Consider the following 26448-nt stretch of genomic DNA (forward strand, 5'->3'; position numbering starts at 1 on the left):
CTCTCATTCAGATCACGATTACTCCCTCTGTGTTTAACCACGGGCGTACCTTTAAGCGTTGCCCTGTCTAATAACGCCGAGACGCTAACAACGGTGCTTGTAAAGTATTAAGGATTCGGAGGACACTTGCTGAGCTACCTTCAGACTGCTCATGATTGGCGTCACTCCATTCTGCTACGGTCACTCTGGAAAAAGAATCATGCGGAATCAGCCAATGCTAACTCAAAAAGGATAATTGTTCCAAAAAAAATTGTTCTAAAACTATGCAGATGATGCCCTATGGGACGGCAACAGAATCCCTAGAGATAAAACTTTTCCCTCTGCTTACAGCTGTTCTCTGAAAGACAGGAATGAAAATAATTTCCTGTTTTGGGCTTTTCCAAAACAAAACTGGAGGAATGGATGCTTCAATGCTTGGTTTGCTCTTTCATACAGTTCAACAGACTGTTTGTTAATATTAAGAAATGAAGGATATTTGTCTGCTGTCACAATCCACATGTTTTAGCATATCCTGCTAATTAGCATGTGCATTGCTTTTACACCTGTAGAGGGGGGAGGAGTTACAGCACCACCATGTTGGAGTTTTAAAGTGTCGCTCGGTTAGCAAAGGTCAAACTTATAAAAACCAAAATATAAATGACCTTTTTTGTGACGGCTGACCCACAGGAAGTGCTTTATCCTCGTAGAACCGTCTCATGGCGAACCTGTCCAAGGCCTGGTCAGCACTGCACGAAGCCACATGAGACGAGAACCGTTAAATTCGTCACAACACTCAGAAGATTCATTTTTCAACCTCAGATTTTTAATGCCCTCACAATGAGGCTTTTGGCTCCATCACAACTGTTAATGCGCTCATGAAGGCATGCTAACCATTTTGGAGCGCCTCGGCTAATCGATTCAGAAAAATAAGCTGGATGGGATGGAGTGTTTGACGGGTTTTCCATATCTAACTAGGACCAGTCAAATCTCTCGTCCATGTGAGGACACGTAACGAGGACAATTTTACAAGCATTAACAAGCGTTAACATGTTAGCTAATCAGAGCCAAGTCCTTTGGATACCTTGCTGATATGTTGCTATAGTGCATGTAAGCAGCCACCACGACCCCAGTTCGACCTCGGTTCCCCTGTGACACAAACACGGAGGAAGTCTCAGGGTTCAGGAAGTATGAGAAGGCTGATTAAATACAAGGAAATGTTTTAATGATGTAACAAATCGGGAAGCAGGAAGCTAACAGGTGTGCCCTACCTTGTTGTGAAGCACCACCACATTGCGCGAGTCTCCATTGAGCCACGTGTCAATCGCTTTGCACATGCTACAGATCTTGTCCAGGGCTGGTGCGTGAAAGTCCGGCCAGCCAAATTCCAAGACCTGATGGAGATAGAACCAGAAAGTCAGGCACTTGCTAGAACCACATGCCAGTGTGTTTTTGGACTGGGTCTTGGAGATGTTTGTACCTTGTGGTTTAGCTTCGATAACTCAGTCCTCCATTCACTCAGGTTCAGCACCTGAACCGACAAAGAGGATCCCCGTAAGCTGTGAGAACATGTAAAAGTGTTCTGCGCGTCTTCAGACACTCACCAAATAATGATCTCCATGTTTGGATCGCAGCATGGTGGCCACCTCCTTGAGGTTGGCGATGTAGCCCTGGTCCTCCATGCCAATGGGGAAGCAGAGGGAGATGATCCTCTCCGTGATGTAGACCAGGTCCACCTCATAGTTCTCCTCCATGGTCAGAACCACACTCTGGCTTCTGGAGTCGAGCACAGAACTAGTTTTTGTCATGGTTGTGTTGGATCTTTTAAATGTTTAGTTTCACTTTCAGTTTAGTCACGGGACAGTATTTGAATTTGGGCTTCATTAAACCTCCCAAACTTTCTAAGCCCCACATCAAGCTAATGTGTTTGAGATCGTCAAAACACAGCCTGAAATCTGGATCTGATTAAATATTAATCTAATCATGAGGAGGGATTTTGTGCAGTGTTGACAGAGCGCGTTGTTATGCCGACGACACGCAATTTAACGTCCACTGTTAATAATCATCTGCCTGATGCAAATTTCTATTTAATGATTCATAGGCTGCTTTATTTGACATCAAATGTTAATTGTTCACATATCTAAATTAATCCTTTATCCAGATGCTGTGACAACCAAAGTTTAACATGAACATTCACTCCATTAACAGTAAACTCCTGCAGCTCACAGGAGAGAAAAACATTTACAGGCTCTTTTTCAACTCCAAGTTGTGGAGATCAAGCGTTCTTGAAGACGTTCAAGTTGGTTGACCTTAAACAGCCCAATCGGGTGGTTTTGACACCACATCTCCTTACCGAGACTGCTTCCGCCTTATCTCCACACTCTTGCAGGACCTCGCAGATCCCTGGAAATCAGAAACATGTATTAAACACAGGGTGGACATGAAAATGCGGCAGTTGACAGTTGAGTCAATAACAGCCAGAAAGAGGGATACAGCAGCTGAGTGCACCTCCTCAGCCCACACATTCTCCCACGATGCTTTAAATGACCATTTTGGCAGGAATGTTCCCCAACACACAAACCTGGAGCTCTCTGTCCCGAATCCTGACCTGAGAACTCAGAAGCGTAACGCTTCATCGCTTCAGAGGAACCAGATGCTCTACGGACTCTGGTGAGCCTGGTCAGCCTGTCTGTGCAGCGTTTCGGGGGGTTACCGTTAGAAACACGGCTGTTGTCCCACTGACGGCGGGGCCTACCTTGCTGAACAGGTGACCGGTGCTCCATCTCAAGGATGAACGCAGGTGAGAAAATCTTTTCTCTACTGAGTTTCCCAGAGACATCGCTAACAGCTAACAGCTGTTCGGATTCCAGAATAAAATCCAAAATTTTAAAAAATGAGGCTGCAGGTCCTCGCCTGAGACAAAACACCGACTTCTCATGAACTTCGTGCCAGTGAGGACGTGATATACATGCTGTTTATGCTCCTATCATGTCTTCACCGCTCCTCTGTCTTCTCCTGTGCTCCCCATGGTTTCTCTTGTCCCTCTTCTATCGCTCTATCTCTGGGACAGGGTCCTCCCACGGGCTCATTAGCTCTCGTAATTACCAACTCTTTCCTGTCACAGCCGTCCCTCGGGCCACATTTCTTTCCACATTTTTTTTTTAATTGCAAACAAACTGATGTGTTGGTAACTCATGTTTTGGTATTGGAACCCTTTTAAATAGCAATAAAACAGAAGCTAAACCCCCTTCAAACATAAATATTCCCAATACGCACATGTTTTTCCCATCCTATGAGGTGCCACAGCAAAGTTAGCAACTGTTAGCTCTGGTAGCCAAAACTTACACTCCATTATATGCTAGCATGGACAACTGTTAACAACTATTAATGTAGATGAAATAGGTTTCATATATATGTTGCCAAACTAACTCAGACAGAGACATACCGGTAGTAGAAAAGTGAATAAGCTAACCAAAAACATTATTCAGGTCTCAAGTGTTCTTTCGAAGTGAAAACAGACTTAATCTCTTCAAACTGCTAATCTGCTAGCCTAATCGTGTACATCGTCCCAGCATGAGTCACAGCAGAACTTCTAAACATTCAGGCGACTTCAGACGCAAACACAAGTGATAAAGTAGGATGAGAGACGTCAGCGCAGCTCCTATACTGGAGCTGCTGCTGAGCTGATGAAAAGAGCAGACGAGCTCCTTTTTGATGTTTGACTCTCTTTTATTTATTTTTCCTGGAATCTGGCCTTCTTGGCGCCCTGCTGCACCTGCCCACAGCTGCCATTCCTCAGCGGAGCCAAACACGCTCGCGCGGGCCAACGCTCGGCTGTGATCCGCGACACTGGCGAGACACATTTATATGCAAACTGGAAGCAAACGGATGCTAACAGATGTGCAGCGTTTACGGTTTCATAGTCTGCGATGTTTATTTGTGCTAGCTGTATGCATGCTGTATAAACAGTTAGCTCTACGATGTGCTGCATCGTGCTGCCACCTTCTGCAGCCTGCAGGAACAAGCATCCTCAAAAATGTCATTTCTGTGAAGGGATGGATGAGCAGCGCTTAAAGCATGTCTCCGACAGAGAAGAGGCGCTACTTACCGGCGTGTCTACATGCTTTAATGGCAGCTGCGGAGTGGGGGGCTGGAGAGAGAACGAGACAGGCGGTTAGTCATTGTTTCTTTCACACGGAGGAAGAAACAACACGGGGAAGAGAAGATGAGAGGGGAGGAGAGGAGAGGATGGAGAGAATGCTCCGGACACCTCAGTGATCACTTTTGTTAGCTTACTTTCTGTTCGCTTAAAAGATATGAAACAGGACTGAAAACACACTCCAGTACAGGGAGAACAAGCTAACTGCACCAGGACAGGAGGCTGGAGTCTCACACTCACACACACACACACACACACACACACACACGTAATAGAGCGGATCTTGACAATGATGCATGCGTTAATAAGTCTTGGAGTCGTACGCTGATGTAAGCTCCATAAACAAAAGCAGGGGCTGTTTAACGAGCTGCTGAGGTTCTTTAAAAGGTCAGCAGCCCAAAGTAAATAAGTCAAAAGCTGCTTTAGTCCAGCCTGAAACGCTCCTAATTTGGTCAAATCTTGGTCAATTATCTTAAAACTGGTCAACAGAGAACTTCTTTCCTTCAGGTAAAATAAAACAGTCGACTCATGGAAATATGTGCTGAGCGTGCAGCCTTTCTGGGAGGGAATCGAACCTCCCACACAAGCTCATTAAAGGGGGGATGACAGAAGTGGCCATGTGACGTTAAAGAAAACACTGATGGGCCTTTTTTTTGGGAACAAACCAGCAACTGAAGAGGAGCAGACTTGTGAAATGCTTCTTGCTTTAAACATCTTGTTCGATTTCACCCGCGTCTTCGACCAAGACGTCCATCACACATTAAGATTCTGAGCAAACTATCACGTCCATCCCATAAGTGTCAACGGTTGTATCACTGACGTCGTGTTTCTGAAGGCTTCCACGGCACCATTTTTCATGAAGGTTGCACCAAAGGTACGAATGGAACATGTTTGACACAAGTGTTTCCACACTCACCAGCTCATGGTTGGTGGACGTCTGACATGATGTGGTGACCTGCAAAAGGACAAACGGAGACACCGTGAGCACGTGGAGCACGTGAACGGTTGACCATGATTTCTGGGAGCAGAGGAGGTTGGACGTCTTGGAATATTCCCCCCTGAATTCCTCAGTGGTTCCCAAACTGCCCCCAGCAGGACGTAAATAGCCTCTGATGCAACAGAAAGGACGGAGCTGACTGAGCCTGTGGGAAAACCGTCCGGGTCATTCCGGAAAAATGGCAGCAGATTCACTGGGAAACATGCGAATCAGCACGAAAAAAACAAAAAAACAGTTTATGTACAACAAGAAGCATTTGGATGGGACGTTCTTGGGGATCCAGTCACAGAAAAATTCATTTTGTCAGTTCAGACACTTCTGAAATGAGGACAAGTATTTTGTTTTTGTAATGCATGCTATGGTCTCCAGGTGCCTCCAAATTCCACAAACTTGGATGCTAAGTTTGACTGCATGGTGGCCCAGTGCTAACAGGATAGCTGTTAGCGCATTATTTGACTGTTTATGGTTCATGAACAGGCGCTCTTCGATGCTCAAGTCCATGGATGCTGAACTCTGGGAACAGTTGTGAGTTGCCGGATGTTTACGAGCGGTAAGATGAGAGCGCGCTATATCAGCCGTCAACAGAGGCAAGCTGGCAGGAAGGAAGCCGTGATTAGCCCCCTCATTTGGAGAACAAATGACGTGTTCTTTGTTATGCTATCATCAAATCCATCAGAATGTGGACGATAAAAGAGCCTGATACATGAAAACAATAATCAGAGGTGATCTGTCCTCCACCCAAACAATGTCACATGCTAACATCAGGTGTTAGCATGTGACGTCAACACATTCTGTTTACCCACACAAAACGGTCGCACAGCATTTCTTTCTTGATCTTTCTTTCTTTCTCTCTTTTCAGCGTGACACCGAACAGTTTGGAGGATTTTCCACTTCCGCTGATCATGCTAGTGTTGATCTGCTAATGTTCTGATTGCCGAGTCCCGTTTAACGGAACTCAAACCCACCATTTTTAAACAACACCCTTGTGTATTTCTTAAGTTTACCAAGTCAATATTATTGAGATACCTACTCTGGCGCAGCAACGAGGTACATAGGTTTTTGAGCTGTGTGGCAACTGGAGAAGATGAAGATGACGATGAGATATTGGTCCAGCAAACCGCATTAAAAAACCGTCGAGCAGTGAGAGAAGGGACGTCACGGTGGACTCGGGCTTTTAAAAACCTGCAGCTTATACTCTTATCAAGTCACAAGGGGAGTCTGAAAAGCCGCTGAACTGGAACTAGGCCTCAGACAGACCCCCAAGGGGGGGGGCCTGCAATTTCCAATCTCAACCCAGCCAGAATGTGTCATCAGGGGGCAAACAGAAGTGACCTGAGACGAGTGTGTGGGAATGTTTCAAAGTTTCAGGTGAGTCTCTTGCAGATTTTCCTCCAGCCCCCCTCTTCATTTTTTTTTTTTTTTGGGGGGGGGGGGGTCTTTCTGTAATTATTCAAGTCTGGGAAATCAAAGCCCGTTGGCTCCTACGATTGGATAATGCGCCAGTGCTCCATTTCACACTCTTTAAATCACCTGCACTAAACCTCTTCAACAGACTTTGTTTCCTTGGCAACAGTTGCTCTGATTCCACCTGATCTTCTCCATCAAACCGGTGACAGGACGCACGTAGTTGCAGATTGACCATCGAGCAACTTGTTGGCCCCAGTCCTCCAGCCTGCTGCTGGTTGCGACCACAGGCGGAATTCCTCAAACCCTTGTCCTGCCCATACACAACAGAACATTCTTCACTTTCCGAACGGGGGCCAAATAAGGACTGGAGTTCAAAGGGCCCCTCTGGAGGGGGTTTAAACATCGGCTGGCTTTCTATTTTACTTGGAGAGGCGAGTTAATCTGCCGAGCGCTACAAGAGCTTTGCCGTGTTCAACGCCAAGTGTGTGGCACGCCATGTCGGGAACGGGTGCCACGTGAAGCTGCCAGCGCCTGTGGTCATGTCATGATGTAGCACATCAGAGGAGACTTGAGCGGAGTCGTAGTAGAGCGAGCGACTCAGTGAGGCTGCTTCCAAAAAAAAAAACAATTGTGGGAAAAGTTGACCGCAAAAATGCGATCCTCTTTCTGTCGAGCGCATCGCCGGGAATACCGAGAACTCGCTGTGGGACCATACTGGTCAAGGCCGGGTATCGCTGCCGATCTGGGATGCTGGGAACGCTGGTGCAGCTTCAGAACTCAGAACAATGGCCACCAGCTGCTTCCGCTGCCGTCCATCAGCGTCTTCGCTCAAACAAGCTGAAAAACAGTTTTGTTGTTGTTGAACAAACGAGGGGTCGCGAAAGGGCAAAGAGAAGCTTTGATGCTCATTCTTGAGAAGAACCCAACATTTAAACCTCGTGGATAAACTCCAGAAGGCTAAAATCGCTGCCATATGGTTGAGTGTGGGGGCAGAACACCTCCCCAGAGGATCGGGGCAAATGATTTTCAGCCATTTTGATTCCCAGGCTAGCTCCAATTTGTGTCCGGCAGCGATTTGTTTTCACCTCAAGTCTGACGTGCCAGGGTTGGGTTTGAGGAGCTCCATCCAGGGGCTCATGAGGAGGCCGGCGACAGGGGGTGGCCCTTTGATCAGGGACCATGATGAGCGAGCCTCGGTTTGGCAACTTAATCCCTCGTATGCTTACAACCAAATTGCTGCAAGCTATAATACAAGGAAATGATGGATATCATATGTGCAACTGCGACTCAGTTTGAATTCAGGCTGGCTGGGAAGGAACGCCTCCATGATCAGCGTTTCTGGAGCTGATGCATTGAGGTTTGGATCAAAGCTCATCTGTGCTCATCAAGTGTTTCCCCTGTGGGCGTCAGTTTGGATTTGAAACTCGGGCTTCACAAACAAGCATGTTTTCATCATTTACAGGATGGAGTCTTCTAAATGGCGGTGGTGATGGGTCTCTTCCGGACCTCTCAGATCCTGTTTGTTGGACGCTAGAACTATTTTTTCTCTCCTTTTTTGAAAAATACAAATGAAAACCTGATTAAAAGGAAAGTTGCTCCAAATATCTGACGCGACCGCAGGCTAAATATCTGCACTTGGACGTGACCACTTTGCAGCTTTGCCTTTCCTCCTCATGTGATCTCGTGTGGTCACCTATTAACAGAAATAGGTGATCAGGACAGACCATCTGACTTCTTAGAGTCGTGTTAAATCCTTCCTTTACTATCTCCACCGCTGCTTCCAAAACTGTCTGCTCCTTCAATAAAACTAATGAAGGTTCCAAAGTCACGTTGAAAACCTGAAGTTCTACCCAGGGGCCTCCTGCTTCATATATAGGAGGAAGGGGAGGGAGGGGTTTAAGCACCTTAACTCTCTCTCTGGTCAAGCATCAGCAAATATAAGTCTGATTAATTCTGCCCTTTTTACGTGTCCCTGAAGTTAAATTCAAAAGTGCAGATGAAAGGGTCACATTCTTTCCTCCTGGTTCGACTCTCGAACAAGAGACAAGTCACACGATGGTGGCGACCTCCTGACCACTCGTGTTTAACTACCATCCCCGTGTTGGCTCAAGGTCAAAGGTGACTGATTGCCCCCGTCAGTCTGCTTGTCCTCTCAGGGGTGGGAAGAAAAAAGAAAGTGGTGGGAAAAAGAAAAGCGCGGGGGCACAAGTGACTCCTGACAGCAAAGCAGATGCAGTTTAACGCTGAGCCAGAAAACACGTGCTGCCCTGCTGGGACGACCAGTTGTTCCCAGTCTCTCCAGGACTCTGGTGCCACAAATCACCACTGGTCAGGTCATGGCTCCTGGAGTCTGTCTTTTTCTCAGGGGAACAACTTTCCCATGAAAGCCTGACAGACCCAAAACACGCCGATAAAGCTGAGGAGCACCACCAGCCTTTCACATGAAAATAACCTTCAGGGGAAACACTCAGACATAAGACAGCAAAACCCTGCAGGAAGTGAGCAGCTCCAGGTTTCTTACCTGTCTCTTTTTCTTCTGATGCTTTGTCTCTACCGTCGCATTCTGTCAGGCCAGACCTCCATCCAGGAGCAAGAACAGAACCAAATACAGGCCCTTTTCCTCCTCCCCCTCTGCCCCCACCTCTGGATCAAAACAACAGCAGCAATCCGGAACGCGTGCCAGGAAGCTACTGGACTGGGCTCTTTGAGTGTGTACACTACCTCCGGACGGGACCTGGAGACTCTGCTAAGGCCGCCAGCTCTGCTGAACTGCCAAGAACCTTTGAAGCACACTATATAAGGCCAAAAAAGTGTCTCGAGGCTTCGCTGTGAGCCCGGTACCCAAAACGAGAGAGAGAGAGAGGGCATATCCCTGTCTATCCCTCCCTCTACAAGTACTCCTCTCCTCCTCCCTCCCTTTCTCCCGAGCTGATGACACATTCGACAGGGAGGAAGAAGGAAAGGAAGAACTATTCTGTTCTTCATCTTTTTCGGACACCGACTATAGAACACGAGTAAAAATGGGTGAATTCAACCCACCAAAAATGACTTAATAATCAGAGTCGCCTTTAGACGGACCGATTTCTGGACTCTGGATCGTCTGGCTCGGTCCCGTTTTAAAACTTACTGGCCTTTATCTAAGCCCAGTTTCCTCTCTGATAAACCGGACTTGGTAGCACGATGGTGCATCTTTGGAGCAACGGCAAATTTGAAACCTTCCCTGCTTGGCTGTTTAAGAGTCTGAGGTCCACATTCTGGCACAAGGCACCAGGAGAACGGACCAGTCACAGCACAGCAGAACTGGACAAAAGACAGTCCTGGGACAAAGAACGCTGTAAAGCAGCTAGTCCTCACAAGACTCACAAAATGTTCAATGAAAGCAACTAAACTTTAGCAGCTCTCCACACTGACATAACTGCAGGGGGGCCAGCTGAATATCCCTGAAACACCCCCCCACTGGGGTCTTCAACAGTTGTGCTGACCCAGCTCTTGACCTTCGCGTGAACACCGGGGTAAATTAGTCCATCAGTCATCTGGTAGCACACACTTATTAGCCCTCCTCTAGCATTTGTCTGCCGGCACCTTCTCTGGACAACCACAGCTACAGGCCGAAGGGCGTCGCCATGGAGAAGAGCTTCGCGGGCTCTTTGGGAACAGTCCGGCCTCTAGGACCACAGAGGTCCGACCAGTTTGACTCTCAACAAAAACACGGAGAGCCTCTGCTTGCTCTGTGATCACCCAGTCCAGAGTTTTACAGTCGGTGTTAAAACCCCCCCTGAACTATTAAAGCACTAACCTGGGATCCATTTATAGCGCTTGTTATTTCCAGAAGGTCCAATTAAAGACCTCTCCCAGGTTTCACACATCCACATGTGTGAGGGATGTGGATTACACCACCAGGATTAAAAAGCTAAAGTCTCGACCTCAGAAATGAGGGTCTGGCTTCGCTGAAATCAGGGTTAGAAAAGTCCGGAATGGAGCCGAGACACGGCCGAAAAAAAGTCTACTTTAAAGGGTTTAAAGGCCCAAAAAAAGATCATTTGGTTTGTGTTTCGGAGCTGGAAAAGACTCATTACTGGACCTCCGCCTCTCCAACTGACAGTGCTGATAAGCAAACAAGCTGTGAGATTGGATGTTTTTGGGAAGCGGGATTATGTCCTCCTGCGCTGAAAACGCAGGTTAATAACTCACGTTAGAGTCAGAACCCCCCACTGCTGAGCTGCTGGAAGACAGAAACGACAAAGAACACGCGTTTATTTGGATTTCCAAGGAGACTTTGGTGAGCTGAGGTCACAAAAACAACATGGACGATTGTTTTGGAGTGGAGGAGCAGAATGTGGTGGAGATCTAGTTGTGGCCCCTGAGACGGAGCCTTTTGAAAGGGTGGCCCCGAAAACCGCATTTTCTGAAACAATTGTGCTTAAATACGAAATAGTCGCGTTCCCATCACTCCAAAGTCTCGCTGCCGTCCGTTTTCCTGCCAAACCCTCCCCCGAAAAGCACAAACCGCTGCGGTGGAATTCCAGAAGGCTGGTCCAAGACACGGCTGGGAAAAATGCTCAGGAATAAGGAAGGCTTGTTTCTGTGGACGATGGGACGGAACAGAGGGAGCGCGCACGGATTCGCCGGAGGAATGCCGGGAGGCGGCTCAGTTCGGACCCTCCAGCTGCAGCTGTGCCAAACGTACCATGGGAAAAACAACAGGGGAACATTGGAGGAGACTCTGATGGTTGCCACGGCGATGATGGGAGCGTCAGGTGAGCGCGGGGGATGCTGCTCTACCTGTTTCTCCGGAATTCCCAATCTGTGCGACTGCAAATAAACAGATCCTTCGACCTTCAGGCGACACGTTTGGGCCGCTGTGGTCTCGATGCAAAGACAGAGACACACGTATTGATATGAAGCAAGACGACGGCGGCGGTGGCGGCGGGGTGTAAAGGCTAGTAAATCCCGCGTACAGCAGGTGCTTCAGCCTGTCAGCTGCAACATTAAATCAGGAAGTTGTGGCAACCTGAAATAATAAACACATAAAGAGGAATCGGCAGTTATCGGCTCATTGTGCTTCTTGACACATTTACAGCTGAAGGTCAGAGCCGCGCCGCACCAGCACCAGCACCAGCGCAGGATCCACAACCCTGTTTGCACAGAGGCGTTCCGCGCTCTTCCGGCCTGGAACAATAAATGTGCCGCTGCGGGGGAGGGGGGGGGGGGGGGATGGAGAGGGGCAGAAATGCCAGGATAAATGTTTGTCCCGCGGTGGTGCCAGAACTCTCTTTTCCACCAGATTAAACCACTCCGGTCGCCCCGACGCCCCCTGCTGGCCACTGTAATGGCTCTGCCTGGCTTCAGAGGGAGTTTTCTTGCTTTTTCAGATGTTTTGGAAATGTCTGAGCTTTTGTTCCAACAGGAGGCTGGTTTGGGGTGGAGGCGAGCGGCTTGCTATGAGTGGAGCAGCTGCTCCAGGACCAGCTGAACCACCTGAGCGCTCTCTCACCCTGTATCACCTGAATTGACCCTCCATTCTTTCCCTGTATGAAATGATCTTCCCTCGCTGGTTTAAGCTCCACCCCTCCTCTAGAGCAGGTCATCCTTTGTCCCCTCCTACTCTAACGCTTCAACCTTTTTTCTAATATCTTTATGTTTCAGTACTCAGTAATGTGGCTCTTGAAAGCAAGTCATTGAAATGGAAATTTAGAAAAAGACCAACACCAACACACCATCTCTAAAGAAGAAGACTCGTGGGTGTGAGTTTGTCTCTTACCTTCACTTCACATTTTTTGTGGCAGGAGAGACGACACGCTGGAGGAACACAGAAAGGTGGGAATGGTTAAAAACTGTCAGACAAACGTGCAGAAATGAAGTTTCTTTTCCCTCTAACGTGATGTGCTGTGTCCCCCTAGTGGCCCCAGGAGCAAATCACATAATTATAGTGGAAAAATAAAGGTTACATTTTGAAAGGCGATAAAAATTTAATCCAAGTTTAATTTTCCCAACGTTGAATACTTTTCAAAATACTTTCTTTAGGTTTAATTACAGAAACATGCTTTCTTGCTAAATACGAGCAACATTTGTTTGAGTCAAAGTCATTTTCCAACATTGAGCAGCTCTTTTATTTTGATTCTCTTGCATCAATTCTTGCATCATTGCCAGAGGAAACCACTGAAATCATAGTAATGATGATTTCCTCAAGTCTAATGCCTGGAAAAAGGGTTAAACAGCTGTTCTGGCTGTTGATACAGATCAGCAAATATTAACCAGAATGCATCACTTCCACCCTGCTTGCACTTCCTCTTTCTTCTTTTGCCCCGCCCACCTTTCAGGTAAACCTGTCATTTGTGTTACTAAGATGGTTTTTGGATGTTAATTTGTTACTTTGTTGGCGTAAATCTCTGGATTTTCTTCTGCGATATTCAGCTCGCTAAATGTGTCCATAAAAAGCAAGAAAATTGTATGTAGCCGTCAGTCTGAGGTTTTTAAGTCTGCTCGCTTTCCTTTCCAGCCTGTTGTTCATGTACCAATCCCTTTGCAGCCCGATTTCACCGTCTTTATTCAGCCTTGGCTCCACAACAACCCCCCACCTCCCCCCTCTTTCCCCGTTTACCCATCTTATCTAGGCTAACGCAGCAGTGGAAGCAGCGGCCATGCTAATTTTAACAGCAAATCCTCCGCCAAAGCCTCGCGCAGGCCCCCTTCTCTTTGTCGGCTCAGCTTTTGCCGTGTTGGGAGGAAGAGGGGAAGGGAGGGAAATGAAGCTGCTCCAGAGCTTCGCTGGATTTTTTCTCGGAGTTCCAACAGAACCGGCAGTCCTTCTAAAATTAGATGCGGCTACTTCCTGGAGGACAAAGAGAACCTGCTCACTGCCACCCAGCTAATTATCTATGCTAGTTTGTGTTTAATGTATGCGCACATCTGCAAGCTTATCTGTACAGACTGCAGTTAGCATTTAGCTCCTTAGCTCCAGTTCTGCGTTGTAGATTCCAGGTTAAAGTCGTGCACAGATGCTAACCTTTGCAGACGAGGCCCTCCTTGGTGATGGCCTGCTTACAGATGTCACAGCTTTTGGCCTTCTTGAATGGCTTCAGCTTGAAGGTGTGAGTGTGGACGCCCTCCAGCTCATCCGGCTGCATGGAGAAAAGGGAGGCAGATGGAAGATGGTGGGATAAATGACCGACAGAAGCACGTTAATATTCCGATGTCTGTGTGAGACAGAATCAAGGGTTTAGATTTCAATTAACCAAGTCGTCTACGATGTCCCAGCCCCCGCCCTTAACCCTAACCACCCCAATGACCCTGTCCTAAACCCAACCCTAAAGCCATGTCCCATGTCCAAACCCTCAGTCAATGGAAGTTTTTTACTAGTTGTATGAAGACTTTGTTCCTCAATATGTACACAAAAACACACACATGCAGAACAACACACTGTTTTGCTCCGCCCATTCACATTGATTTTTTTTTTCACTTTGAAGTTGTTCAAAGACGAGACTAATTAAGGGTGGAGGTGCAAATATGAGGCCTCTCATGCACACACACACACACACACTGTGAGCACCAGAAACTGCTTGATCTGGCAGAAGGGGGCCATTTTTGGGGAGATTGTGGGGACATTTTGGCTTGTCCTCACATCTGCAGCGTGCCGTCATCGACCTGAATGTGTTTCTTTTATGAGCGTGATGATGCGCTCGTGTTTTCCCTCTGGACACGCCTGAGTGCGGCCGGGACCGGGACAACCGAAACTGCAACTGCACGGCAATTCTTTAACCGGACTCAACCACACAGCACGAATTGATGAAGAAAAATGGTTTAGCGGTAGCACAGATGTGCTAATCCCCCCCTCCCCCGAAGGCCGGTGCCTCGTTTTAATTCCTCCCAATCCCCACACTCCATTTGCCACAATCCGGATGGGTTTTTAAAAAGTGTAATTCTAAGAGTTTCCGCTCGCTTATCGCTTGACATCTTAATGGGTTTTGTCACGCCGGGACACGCTCGCCGGAACAGTCCCGGTTAACCTTGACGGAGGTGGGAAGACGGGGAGGCATTCGGCTCAGCTTTATTTGGGGAGGGGATTCTCTTGGACGGACTGTTTGAAATGGCGTGGTGCCGCCCCGCGAGCCTGGCTTTAAAGACGACCTGGCTCGGCGCCACAGACTAAACCAATCAGCCGCAGCCAGATGTGTCCCGGGCAGGAGCCATGGTTACCTGGCTGCCACGGCAACCGCGGTCAACATGTCCTGTCAAGCGATGATGGATGAAGGTGGATGAGAGTGAAAGGACGGAGAAACTCACGTTTCCAGACACACAGGCAGATTGGCAAACAGGCCGGTTGTGAATCTCACCACCACATGAGTGCAAATGGCTCTTGGACGGAGGCCGCGGAGCGTCTGGGATCCTGGCATCGGTTTCCAGAGGCAGAGCGGGCTTCAGACACTTTGACCCAGAATCATCAAAGCAAAAAACACAGAATCCTGCTTCGTGTTCGATAAAAACGAATACGATGTCTCTTATGTTCCTAAAGCTAGTAGCGCAGCAGCTAGCAGTTTATGTCACACCTTCAGAGGTGTTCGGGCTCCTTTCCATTGTCGGAACTTCGGGGGATTTTATGAGGCCGAGGCCATTGTTGCGTGTCTCAGCTGCAGGCACCTCTCCCGAACAGCCATTTATAGGTGCGTTTATGGGCCTAACCATGACCTTGCTCCAGGGTAGGTCGCTCGATCTGACTCGGAAAACTTCTGGTGGGGCTTGATTTTTATTTGGCGCTGACTGAAGAAACTTAGCGCCTGATGTAACATGGAATTTAACATGGTTCATATCATCTACCACCATGTACACAAACACACCAACCAGAAATTGACGTCCCCACAGTGGAGGCACGACCGTCACAAGGCAACGTGAGCAGAACGGTCCCTGTAAAGTTCCTGCTCCCAGTCTTTACCAGGACGTGCTGCAGTGGAAATGTACCGTTAGCTTGCTATTAACTCAGTTCATCTGAACACTACAGGCAGCAGCCAACCCTGGACCACATGTGTTTCCAGGTGATTTACACCCCATCCTGGCACGTTTGAACAGGGAACAGCAGCACCTCGCTGTCGACACCTTGTGCATCATGATGGTGTCTGCTGTTTTTAAAAGTCTCTAAAAATGAACATGTTTTATTTGTCAGACGCAAGCAAACTAGGTGACAGTAACCAAAGTTAGCAGCAGGAGAAGCTCCTGTTTGCCAGACGTGCCGGGTGAAGGTCATGAGGTCACGTGTGTTTCTAAATGCTGGGAACAAAGTTAGCAAAAACTAGAGGTGAAGAATTGTATATTTTAAAAAATGCTTTGTCAGCTTTTCAGAACATTCGAGGTTTCAGTTTTAGTTTCTCTGCTGACAGATTAGCTGCTCATCGGAGCAGCCAAATGTTTGACAAGAGCTTCATTTTCCTTTGCTAGCTCTAAAACATGTGGATCGCTTTAGCAAAGAGGTATTTTGTATGTCATCTGGAAATACGAATCTTCATGAAAACATTGCAAGAACTGCAAGTTAATGCATCAGGGTAATTCTAGTATCAGAACCTACATGACTTTAACTTCAGCCCCAAACAAAGTTCAAAAAGAAAGACTTTTGTATGAAATATCTCCAAAATAATAATAAATAATGTGAAAATAGTCCTCAGCCACTTTTTGCATAAATGGGAGCAGGTCGTGATAAAGTTGAGCGCTGAGTGGCTTTAAAGGGGCAGATTTAGCCATTTATCGCCGATGAGTGCTTTTCTGGGACCGTTGCGACGGAAACAACAACATATGTTCTGCTGAGCTCCTCGTAAATGTTCAGCCAAGATGACATCTTTTAAAACGATAACACTGTGTGCTAGCCAAAGCGAGGGAACTCACAGTCATGGAAACTTGGAGGGACATTTAAGGGTGTGGATTTTTAAGCAAAAAGTCTGTTTGACTTCTGAAAACAAACTCAAAACAACATGGCAGCGATAATAAAAGGAGATAACCAGCGTTGAGCTGCGTTAGCTGGCTCCCATGAGAGGCCAGGGAAAGAAACTGAAAAGCCGTGCAGAAAGTAAAAGGCCTGATTGCAGATACAGAGGAAATGGGGATGAAGGGATGGAGAGAACCATCTAAAATGCAGAGATGGAGAAAAAGAGGAGTGTATCTCTGGGTGTCTGTGTTCCCAGGGCCAGTAAATCAAAGCTCTGTGCTCCTCTCCCTGCAGTTGCACTTAGCTAATGAAAAGCACCGCTGTGCTACCTTGACCGCGACTCCACTTAGAGCTAAGATGAGGGAGTGTGTGTGTGTGTGTGGGGGGGGGCATTGGTGGTGGTGGGGGGGTGTAGAAGAACACAAATCATCGAGGACACGTGCAATCAATCACAGAACATGTATGCCATCTGTAACAGATGCAGCAGCGACTAAACATGCCGAATCACTTCTGCTATGGCAACATCACAATGCAGCAGAAGTCACCTTTACAGAGAGGCTAGCAAGCCAGGGTTAGCATAAATAATTGCTCCTCTTCTGATTGCAGGAGTTGGGACTGATATAATTATGCAAAAGCAAAATCATTTCCTCACAAATACGTTCGCTGCAGCTATTTTTCTCTTATACCAACAGGAGACTTGGAGGGTTTGCATTAGCAACTCCAAACAAAGCACAGAGGGTCCAGATCACCGCCAAGCTGGTCAGTCCGACCACATATTATGAATGACACTCAAAACTAATACTCCACTGTATATTTCTCATTTCTCGCATTCAAGAGTTAGCCACAGTGAAAAGATGGCTGATTGAGGCAGCAGATTATAGACTGTGATTGCTACATCTGTGCGGGGGGCAGATATCAGCTGTTACGACCCAAACACAACTACAACAGTTGTGAAATAATGACTGACAAAGTCAGTGTCAGCCAGAAATTTAGCTCACGTACTGGAATCACATATTCATATGAGAGAAAATGCAAGTACAAAAGTGATGAGTGAGGCTAATTCTTGCTAGCTAGAGGTTGAGTTGCAACCATGACATGCTCAGTTTCTCCACCGTTAACATAAGCTAGTTGCTAATTATTGAGGGAAGCCACAGCCCCAACATGCATCATTTCCAACAAGGATAAAACATGATAAAGTGATGAGGTCTAACCTTCCTACACTGAGCTGAGACGAGAAGGTTTTGGAGACCACATCATGGACCTGAATTGTGGGTCCAGAATCCCATTTGTAAGACCAACGTGACTCTTATATTGTAAAAATCCACATGTGGCCCCAATTATAGCTCGGTATGAGGAAAATCCTTCTGCATGACTTAGAAGAATGTTTTAAAAACACAAAAGAGGCCAAAGGTTCACATGTTTGCTGTCATTTTGCATAATGTTGAAGTCCATTAATCTCCGGCTCCGCTTCCTGGTGGCCGTCGGCAGTCATAAAGACAAAAAACAGGACATTTTACATGTGGGTGAGGCCGGGAGAGGTAAAATTAACCAGAACCAAACTGTAGGATTTGGTAAAGAGCACACACACACACACACACACACACGCACAGATGAAGCAGAGCTGCACCTGTTTTCACTTTGGGCTAAATTGAAATTCTGTACAGGACAAGAGCGTCTTTGTGAGACGCAGAGACGAGAAACACAAAAACAAGGAAAATGAGAACCAGTTGTAATATTTGCACATGTGCGCGCAGGTCACGTGTTCGCACACGTTTCACAGAGAGACGTGTTTGTGAACGACACCCTCCTGTCGGAGTCCTTCTCTCTGTCTTCGGCTCCTAAGTGGACGGTGAGCATTGCTGAATTTAGGTGCACGTGCGTAAAGTTTCTGGCTGAAGTTTCCCACAATGCTCCTGGTGTCACCATGACCAGCACTGAAAACCATATTTGCTCACTACTTCTACATCAGACCTACATTCTAATGGTCCTGCTCACGGTTTCTTCCTGTTAAAGGAGAGGGTTTTTTTTGCCACTGTTGCTTGTTGGGGGTCAGGCCCTGAGATTATATAAAGCTTTATGAAGGGGGGGCGTCCGAGTGGGGGGTCAGAGAGCTCCACCCGGAGGGGCTGAGCTGAGCCAATGTCATTTTGAAACCCCGAGAGTTTGGCTCTTGAATGTTGGATGAAGATGTTCAAGCGAAGGCTCAGTTTGACAGGGGAGGCCCTCGGGGTGCCCCGAGAAACTTCCACCTCTTCAGGCTGGTTCTGGATGCAGCAAGCTTTTATCAGGCAGGAGCTAAATACGGCCCTGCTCTCCCCGTCTCCAAGAGACTCGTCACCTCGCAGTAAACCCTGCCAGGGTCCCTCGTGGATCCCCGGTCTCATAACACAGATGGTACTTCAAATGTTCCAGGCTGCCTCAGACCCGCCCGCCAAACTGCTCAGGTGGAACCGCGCTGCAACTTTTACTGGCTCAGTGAAGAGGCTCCAGGACCAGAGGAGGTCAGAACCACAGATCCTGGAGTGCCCTGCTGTTCCTGGACATCTGAGATGGGCGAATAACAGAGCGGAGGGCCAATCCGTTCTTTGGGACAGTCGTTATTCTGGTTGAGATGATTCTGGCTACACGAGCTAAACCCCCATGTTCAAAAACACCAGGTGTGGATCCATCGACGCATTCAGAGAAGCTTCCAGAAACAGGAATTCCATAAGTGACAGGCGGACACGACCGTAGTTACACGCTCAGGATATTTTATTTATGGCTCCAAGCGGAACCCATGCCACTGGAGGGACACTGGCCCGGCGCCAGCCTGTAGTAAATCCCGCCAAACACCGTTACCGACTGACATGTTACAGAGACGGAACACATGTTGCCATGTGGGTTTGACTGCAGGCCTACGGCTGATCAATACCAGGTGTGCACGGGGAGCCAAGTCGATCATTGAGCTGAGATCGTCCAGGCTCGGGTGCTTGTAATCAGCAGCCAGATGCTAATGAACTAAAAACGTCGCATATGCTCACTTTGAAAACCAAAAAAAATCCCACATTCCCTGTTTTCTTAGCGACGCTCCGAGTTTCTCCTGAACTCCGTCGCCGCTCATCCGAGACTGGATGTGAAATGTGGGACAAGAGATGCACTCTTCCCGTGGGGGGAGGGTGCGCTAAAGCCGGGTCCTGGACTGGCCGGCAGCAACCACGGGGCCCGGAGGGAGGCATCCGGTCACATCGCATATAAATCACCTGGTCACATCCACGATGGAGCGATGTTTAGCCAGAGCAACGGCTAACCTCTTTGGGGATGGACTGGCTCTCGGAGATAAAGCACACACACACACACACACACACACACACGCATCACTGGCTGGAAAACAAGCGTGGCGAAAGCTCCTGAGTGAGCTGGAGGGGTCAGGTGGGTGGGCGGGGAGCATGTGTGGCAGCGGGAAGCCTCCCGGGAGCCTGTTAGCAACAAGCAGCCCTGTGGTTCAGTTACAGATTCTTATAAACAAAGTCCAGAGCGGAGAAAAGTCTCAATGTTGCAGAAAATAAACCGGTAAAAATGACGTAGAGACGGTTTCATTCCTCAAGAATCTCCCCTCTAAACGGGAGCTAATCGCCCTGCCTGGCGGGCCCCCGGCAGCTGCACGGCGGCGTCGGGAAATGACATTCCCAGCGTGCACGGAGGACCACACACACGTGCGGCGGCGAGGTGACACACAGGCGTGGCGGTAACGGTACAATCAAAGCCTGATTGATTTTCAGAGCTCTCCGGGGATCCGGCCCGCTCGATAACGGACTCTGTTGGACAACTGCAGACATGATGGATCAACCATACGTCTTGACTCAAAGTGTCGCAGGTGTTTGTTCTGCAGCTTCACGGTGTCGGTTTTCAAGGGGGGGGGGGGGTGGAAGCCCAACAAAAATCCACACAACAGGTATAAAACTTGTTCATTTCATGGCAGAGATGCCGGTGAAGAGCGCGCTGATGCGCTCGGCTACAGGACTGGAGGAGCTAGCATGCGTTCGCGGCTGCTTCTGTCAGAGTGTCAAATCTAATATTCCCTCTCCGTCTGTGTGTGTGTGGGGTGGGGTGGGGGGGGTTGGGCGGATACATTATTAATAACGTGTATTTGAGGAGCTTTCTCAGAATGGGCTTCTGGCACGTCACTCAGCCCAGCTGCTCGCTCCTCCTCTTTCGTTCGCGGCGCTCGTCCATCTTCCCTTCGTTCCCCCTCTTCAATCTCCATCTGTTGTCAATATTAACGCAGCGACTGGAAGCGGCAGCGAGCGGGCAGAGCGCTGCCCTACTTCGAATATAAACTAGTCCTTTTCTTTTCCCCCCTTTTTGCATAAATGACCCTCTTCTGCGCTGCAAGCTGGAGAGAAATGAGGACAGAGGCGCCACAGATCTCAGGTTTGAAAGATGCTTCGTGTGAATTTAATCAAGTCGCCTCTTTCATCAACAAAGGTGCCTGTTTCAAATGTCCCCCGAGAGCTTTAAGCAGACAAGTTTGTGACTTTTCACTCCTTGTTTTAAACAATTTGTTGTGTTGACACAGATGCTGCGTGGAAAGCTGCCGGTGCCTGGCACACCGGCCCAGTCCCAGATAGGAGGAGAAGCAAGCAGCAGATTAAATTATACAGGAGAGACCAGAAATAGCTGTAGTGCCAAGGCTGCGTGGACCCGATGCAGGAACACGCTGGCGTGAGACGCCGGAAGGCAGTCGACCGGATTAAGGCCAGATGATGGAGCAGCACGATAGAAGCGGGTACGCAGCGTGTGGAGATAGTTGTGTGTTGCTTGTTTGATAGTTAAACCTCTTAGTTGGGGTAGTTTCCTTATTTAGGGGTGTCTATAGGGATCCCAGTTAGCATTAAAGCTAGATCCTGAAATAAAACTGACAAAAAGAAGGTCTGAAACTGATCTCAGGTGAGGAACGGATGCAGACGATAGCTCCAGGTACCAGTCATCCAAAATGTAACCAAAACCGTTGAAAAGGTTTGGTGACAAACATTCCAAACGTGGAAGGTTTGATGATCTGGCGACTAACCAAACTATGTCGATGACTCTGGTTTGTTTGTGACACCTGAATTCTTACCCAGAACATGCAGGAGAGGCAAACCCAGGTCCTGGTCCTCCCAGCCAGGCTGGAGGGCAACGACAGAGAGACCGAGGGCATCCTGAAAATCTAATCCGTCACCGCAGCATTCCCATGGTATTCCCAAAAATTCCCACCAGTTCCGCACAGGCTGGGACGACACAGATTCATACCAGAGGCAGGGAATCAGACGCTGCTCCGGTTTCTGGTTTTCCGGCTCTCTGATGGACTCGGTCAGCCTTGTGCATCAGCGCTCGCCCCCTCTCTCTCTTTCTATTCTACTCTTTCCCCTCCTCCCGCTTTCTCTCTCCTGCTTTCACTCACTTTTTCCTGCTCTTGGAGTCGAGGAACTTTATTCCACGGAGGTAAAAACAGGGTGAGGGGGAGGTGATTCCTGGTCTTTACTTTTCCCCCTCCGGTGACTCAACTTTCCTCAAATGATCCTTGTTAGCCACTCCTTCCCCCCTTCTCCACACACTATTGACCACCCTCGCATACCTCACCTCTCTCCTTCCACCTCTCCCGTGCAAGCATGCCCACTCATGTCTGCACTCATGTCACTTCAATTTTTCATCGGCGCTGCCTTCCTGTTCCCTGTCCACTCCTTGGAAAACATCTCCGAGACTCGAAGCCGCCGTGACCGGACCCACCTGGCCAGATGTTGTCAACATCAGCCATCACAAATAACACCCCTGAGCCCAGAACCAACTGGAAGGACGCCAACCACGAAGAGGGGCGACTCTCATTGTGCACACACAGGAGCGATGCATGCGAGCATTCCAGAGCAAGTGCACATGGAGTTCTCTGACATCATATCTGCCGTGCAGGCATCATTCCACTGCTCCACAGTCAGATCCATAAAGGCCTAAGAGCCAATTCATTTTGAGAAAACACCCTTTATTGATCCTCGTGCACTCCATCACTTGCTCCGTAACTGTTACCTCGATCCATAGTTTAACCTGACACATCATCTGTGTGTGTGTGTGTGTGTGTGTGTGTGTGTGTGTGTGTGTGTGTGTGTGTGTGTGTGTGTGTGTGGTCTATTAACATAATGTCCACACACAACACAGCGTGGACCCACTGGGGTAACACTCCGGGCTCTGACAGCAGCACAGTTTGACTTCTGAACCAATAAATGGATCCAGTGTTTATATCTTTGGCTGAGTCTAAACCGGGTTGCTAGCAGCCTCTAGTGGCTCCAGACCATCTCAGAGAGACGTTTTGCAGAGGCAGTTGTGCTGTAAATGCACACGTAGCTCCTCTGCAACCTGCAAAAAGCATCAGTCTTGGGAGGGGTGAGGTCAGGTCCTTGCTCCCTTATTCCCAGCGCAACCAGCACAAACTCCCTTTGTTTCCCACAAAAATCTGCTCAGGAAATGAAGGAATTTGGACAGTTAATTCCTAGACTATTGGTATTAGCAGCCTCAGAACTCTTAGATATGTCACTGACAAATGCGTGTTGGATCCTTCGGCTCCACCCTCACAAACACGCCGAAGAGATGTTCAGATATTCCGAATTTGCGGATCGAATAAAAAAGGGGTGAATAAGAAGGGGCAAGCCAGCTGCAGTCTCCTCTCCTGCTGCTGGAGAATCCATCACATTAAAGCTTTAATGTTAGAATAACAGCACATTCATCATGTTGAACAGTGGGCTGGAGCACAATGAGCCATTCAGGGCAGAATCCTGAAACCCGGTACCTGAATGCCTCGCCAGGGCAAAAACAGGTATGTGGGAGTGTGCGATAAATACAACAAGCAAGGGTGGAGGTTTTAGTGCATCTGCTGGAGGAAGCAATTTAGTGGGAGAAGATAAGGAACCATCCTGCCAACTGGGTTCTCCAGCACCCTCTTCTCTTCTGACTATAATCCACTGTCCAGAGGGACATCGGTTGACAAAATAAAGAGGTAACTAAGCACAAAAAAGTGAGGAGACGAAAAAAACAAAGGCCCAGGAAAAGCAAACACACAATGCGTGAGGAGTTAAGGGGGGGAGCCATGAGGAGGGAGGAGAACATAACACAGGGAACCGAACAGCGAGAGGTCAGTGAGTGCGTACCCCTTCCCCTAATTACACACCAGAGGCTCCATTTTTAAAGGTCCAGCGTGGAGGACTCAGTGGGAATACCCTCTGGTGCCAGTCAGAGAGCTCCAAACCTGCATCCTCAACTGGTTTCCGTCCAGCTCAAGTTCAGATTCACACCCGTTGGTCTGCACTGGGCTCCCGCAGGAACACTTCAGCAGCCATAAAGGTCAGTATTTCTCTAAAAATGTCACTCCAAAGTTAATAAAAAGCCTGTAAATTGATATTTGCAGGGGCTATAACATCCTGTCTGCACAGAATAGATTGTTTACATGTTTCACATGTTTACTGGAATTATGTATTTATTTACTTTAGAAAAATAAGGATTATGAATGAGTTACTCCACGACTTGAAGACATTTTCATGCCTAAGATAGTTGCATACATTTATATCTTATTGCTGAATGACATCCCACAATAACCATGGAATTAAAAGGTATTTTGTCAATGTAAAGACAGGATTAGATAAAGATGGGATCCAAAAAAGAAAAAAGAGAAGAACTGAAGGAAAGGAAATGTCATCCTCTTCCTCCACATCCCCCTTAAATAAAAAGAAAAAACCGACAGATTTGTAGCCGGTGCACATACTGATAAACAGCGATGAGCCCATCTCCCGCTGTTAACCTGGCCCATCGTTATGTGGGGACTGCGTGAGCCGCGTTGCCATGGAAACTGAACATCTCACAGTGGTCCTTGGAGGGAAGGCACAGAGCCTTACCTCTCCACTTTCACCTCCCCAGTCACGTGACCAAGCTGTGGCGCTGCAGTGTGAATGGCGATCATGTGTGGGAAGAGCCTGCCAGTGCTCCATCCATCCATCCATCCATCCATCCATCCATCCATCCATCCATCCATCCATCCATTCATTCATTCATTCATTCATTCATGCTGAAAATATTCATTTTCAGTGACAACCTGAGTGTAAAAAAAGTGATTGAAGATGGAAGTTTGCTCAGAGTTTGTTATTGTGGGAGTGACATTTCCAACAACTTTCAAGAACTTTCCAGGCAGGTAAACGACACCCTCACTCATCCGTATTCCCTAATAAAAGAATTCACCAGGCAGGAATGAAATCATTGCAGCCCGAACATCTTCCCTGGCAGACAGCTTCCATGCAAACTGAGCCGGTCCCCCCCCCCCGCATATGCAAAACGTTTGCTTTTTTTATATAAAACATGAAAAACGGTGGAGTGCACACGGTTTGGTGTTCATAGTGATGCGTGGAGAGAGAACAATCACACACGGTTTGAAGCAGGAGACGAGGGGCGGGGGGGGGGGGGGGGGGGGGGTAGTTGGATTGTGCACGGGTGTAGAGATAAGGAGCTGCGGCAACGAAGTGGGGGGGTTTGCTGCTGGTGGGAGGGTGTTGGGGCTTGGAGAGAGGACGGGCGGCTGCAGCGCTGCACACTGTGGCCTTTTGGTAGAAAACGCGATGGTGGGGGGGAGGAATCCGGTTTCTACTCTTTCTCTGCAGCCTTCAGGGTCCAACTTGCTGCAACCTCCATGTGTGCAACAGTGGACCGGACCGTTCGGACCGGGCTTCAACGCCTGATTGGCGAAATATCGCCGATCATTTCTGGCTTTGGGAAGCAACAACGGAAATTCCGCCCGCTGCCGGTAATTGAACTCGGATTGGCTTTGGGTGCTGACATGTGCGGCTATCGGAATATGGCGCAGCAGCGAAAGCCTCACACGCCCCCCTTTCCTTCCTCCTCGGTCAGAAATTAGCAGTTGCGGCATGAGATGAATGGGGAGAGCTCTTTCAATCATGGGGCTTGGTGATCTTGCAGCTCTGAAATGCAAGGTGACCCAATGCGCCAGGAGAAACTGATGGTCATTCCAGCAGAAGCTGCAAACGCAGGAGTCCAAATTCCCTCCTCGTGCTTCTCCAACATCTCTATCTGGAACGGTTGCCTGGAGACCTCATGGAGAAATAACGCTGAACTCCGATCATCACTTAGAGACACACAAACTGGTCCCCAGCCCAGGGTCCACCACCGCTACCAGAATTCCGTGGCTACGTCATTTGGTGGCTCAGGCAGCACCACACCGACCACCGCGGTTTGGAGGTGAGACCAAGAACCAGGCCTAGCCCGATGCCAATACCCAATCTGGGTTTGCACATAATCGAGAACTCTGATTCCCATGAATCCGTCCAAATCTCCCATTCACAACAGCCCCCTGCCGCCTCGCAGTCCCCCGCTCTGAGGACTTACCGTGTCTCGCTTGGCCCCCCGCAGTGGGAAGAAGCAGGCGAAGAGGAACTTGCCCCAGCTGATGACGGCAGCCAGGCACCAGTTGAGGCGAGCCATGCCTGTTTCCTTCCTGTCTCGTCTGCCAGCCTCTCAGCTCCGGGATTGGATCCTGCGACCCACCCCCCACCCCCCGTGAAGAGAAAAAAGAGGAAGCCCACTGGTCCTGGTCCGTCCAGATGAACCAAAACCCTTTGTGAAGTCGGATGGAGAGATTTATTTCCCCCTTTGTCACGGTTTTGTGTCTGCAATTCCAGTTGTCAAGGGGGACGCGGGTGAAGCCCCTGGTGTCCCACAGATGGACGAGACCCTTGGACGGCGCAGAGGGACCCTAAGACTGCCTCCTTTTCTTTCCATCAATCTCCTCCATCTCCTCTGTTTCCACAAGCCGGATGAGTCAGTCCTCAAAGTGTGGCGAGCACCGTTGGCCGCATACTGCAAAGAGCCGCTCGCTGAACGACGACGCTGTTGAGGCGTTTGCAGGCTGGGATGCCCACACGCACGAGAGAAGACCGCCGATGTCCTGGCGCATACATCCACAGGCAGAAGAGCCCCCTCTCGTCGCACGGCGGC

General features: G+C 48.5%; 1 protein-coding gene across 16 annotated transcripts in view; it reads right to left on the reverse strand.

The window, feature by feature from the left end:
• tns1a (tensin 1a) overlaps window positions 1–26448 on the reverse strand; it is a 47441-nt gene that overhangs the window by 20631 nt on the left and 362 nt on the right. For 8 of the 16 annotated variants that reach the window (XR_008949595.1, XM_057026518.1, XM_057026524.1 and 5 more), the window contains exons 1-11: window positions 25840–26448; window positions 13546–13660; window positions 12301–12338; window positions 5052–5090; window positions 4085–4126; window positions 2330–2379; window positions 1581–1752; window positions 1457–1507; window positions 1248–1370; window positions 1061–1125; window positions 642–725 (exon numbers count right to left, since the gene is read on the reverse strand). The exon at window positions 25840–26448 is cut by the window's right edge. Coding sequence is in view for 15 of the 16 variants with exons in the window: in XM_057026518.1 (XP_056882498.1) it covers window positions 642–725; window positions 1061–1125; window positions 1248–1370; window positions 1457–1507; window positions 1581–1752; window positions 2330–2379; window positions 4085–4126; window positions 5052–5090; window positions 12301–12338; window positions 13546–13660; window positions 25840–25935 (875 nt within the window). In the remaining variant the exon portion in view is untranslated. Of the gene's footprint in view, window positions 1–641; window positions 726–1060; window positions 1126–1247; window positions 1371–1456; window positions 1508–1580; window positions 1753–2329; window positions 2380–2731; window positions 3721–4084; window positions 4127–5051; window positions 5091–6162; window positions 6271–9060; window positions 9403–12300; window positions 12339–13545; window positions 13661–21544; window positions 21926–25839 lie in introns of those variants that run through there. The other 8 variants (XM_057026517.1, XM_057026531.1, XM_057026520.1 and 5 more) reach the window with 8 other exon arrangements.

Source organism: Takifugu flavidus, chromosome 3, assembly GCF_003711565.1.
Source record: "Takifugu flavidus isolate HTHZ2018 chromosome 3, ASM371156v2, whole genome shotgun sequence".
NCBI classification, from domain to species: Eukaryota; Metazoa; Chordata; class Actinopteri; order Tetraodontiformes; family Tetraodontidae; genus Takifugu; species Takifugu flavidus.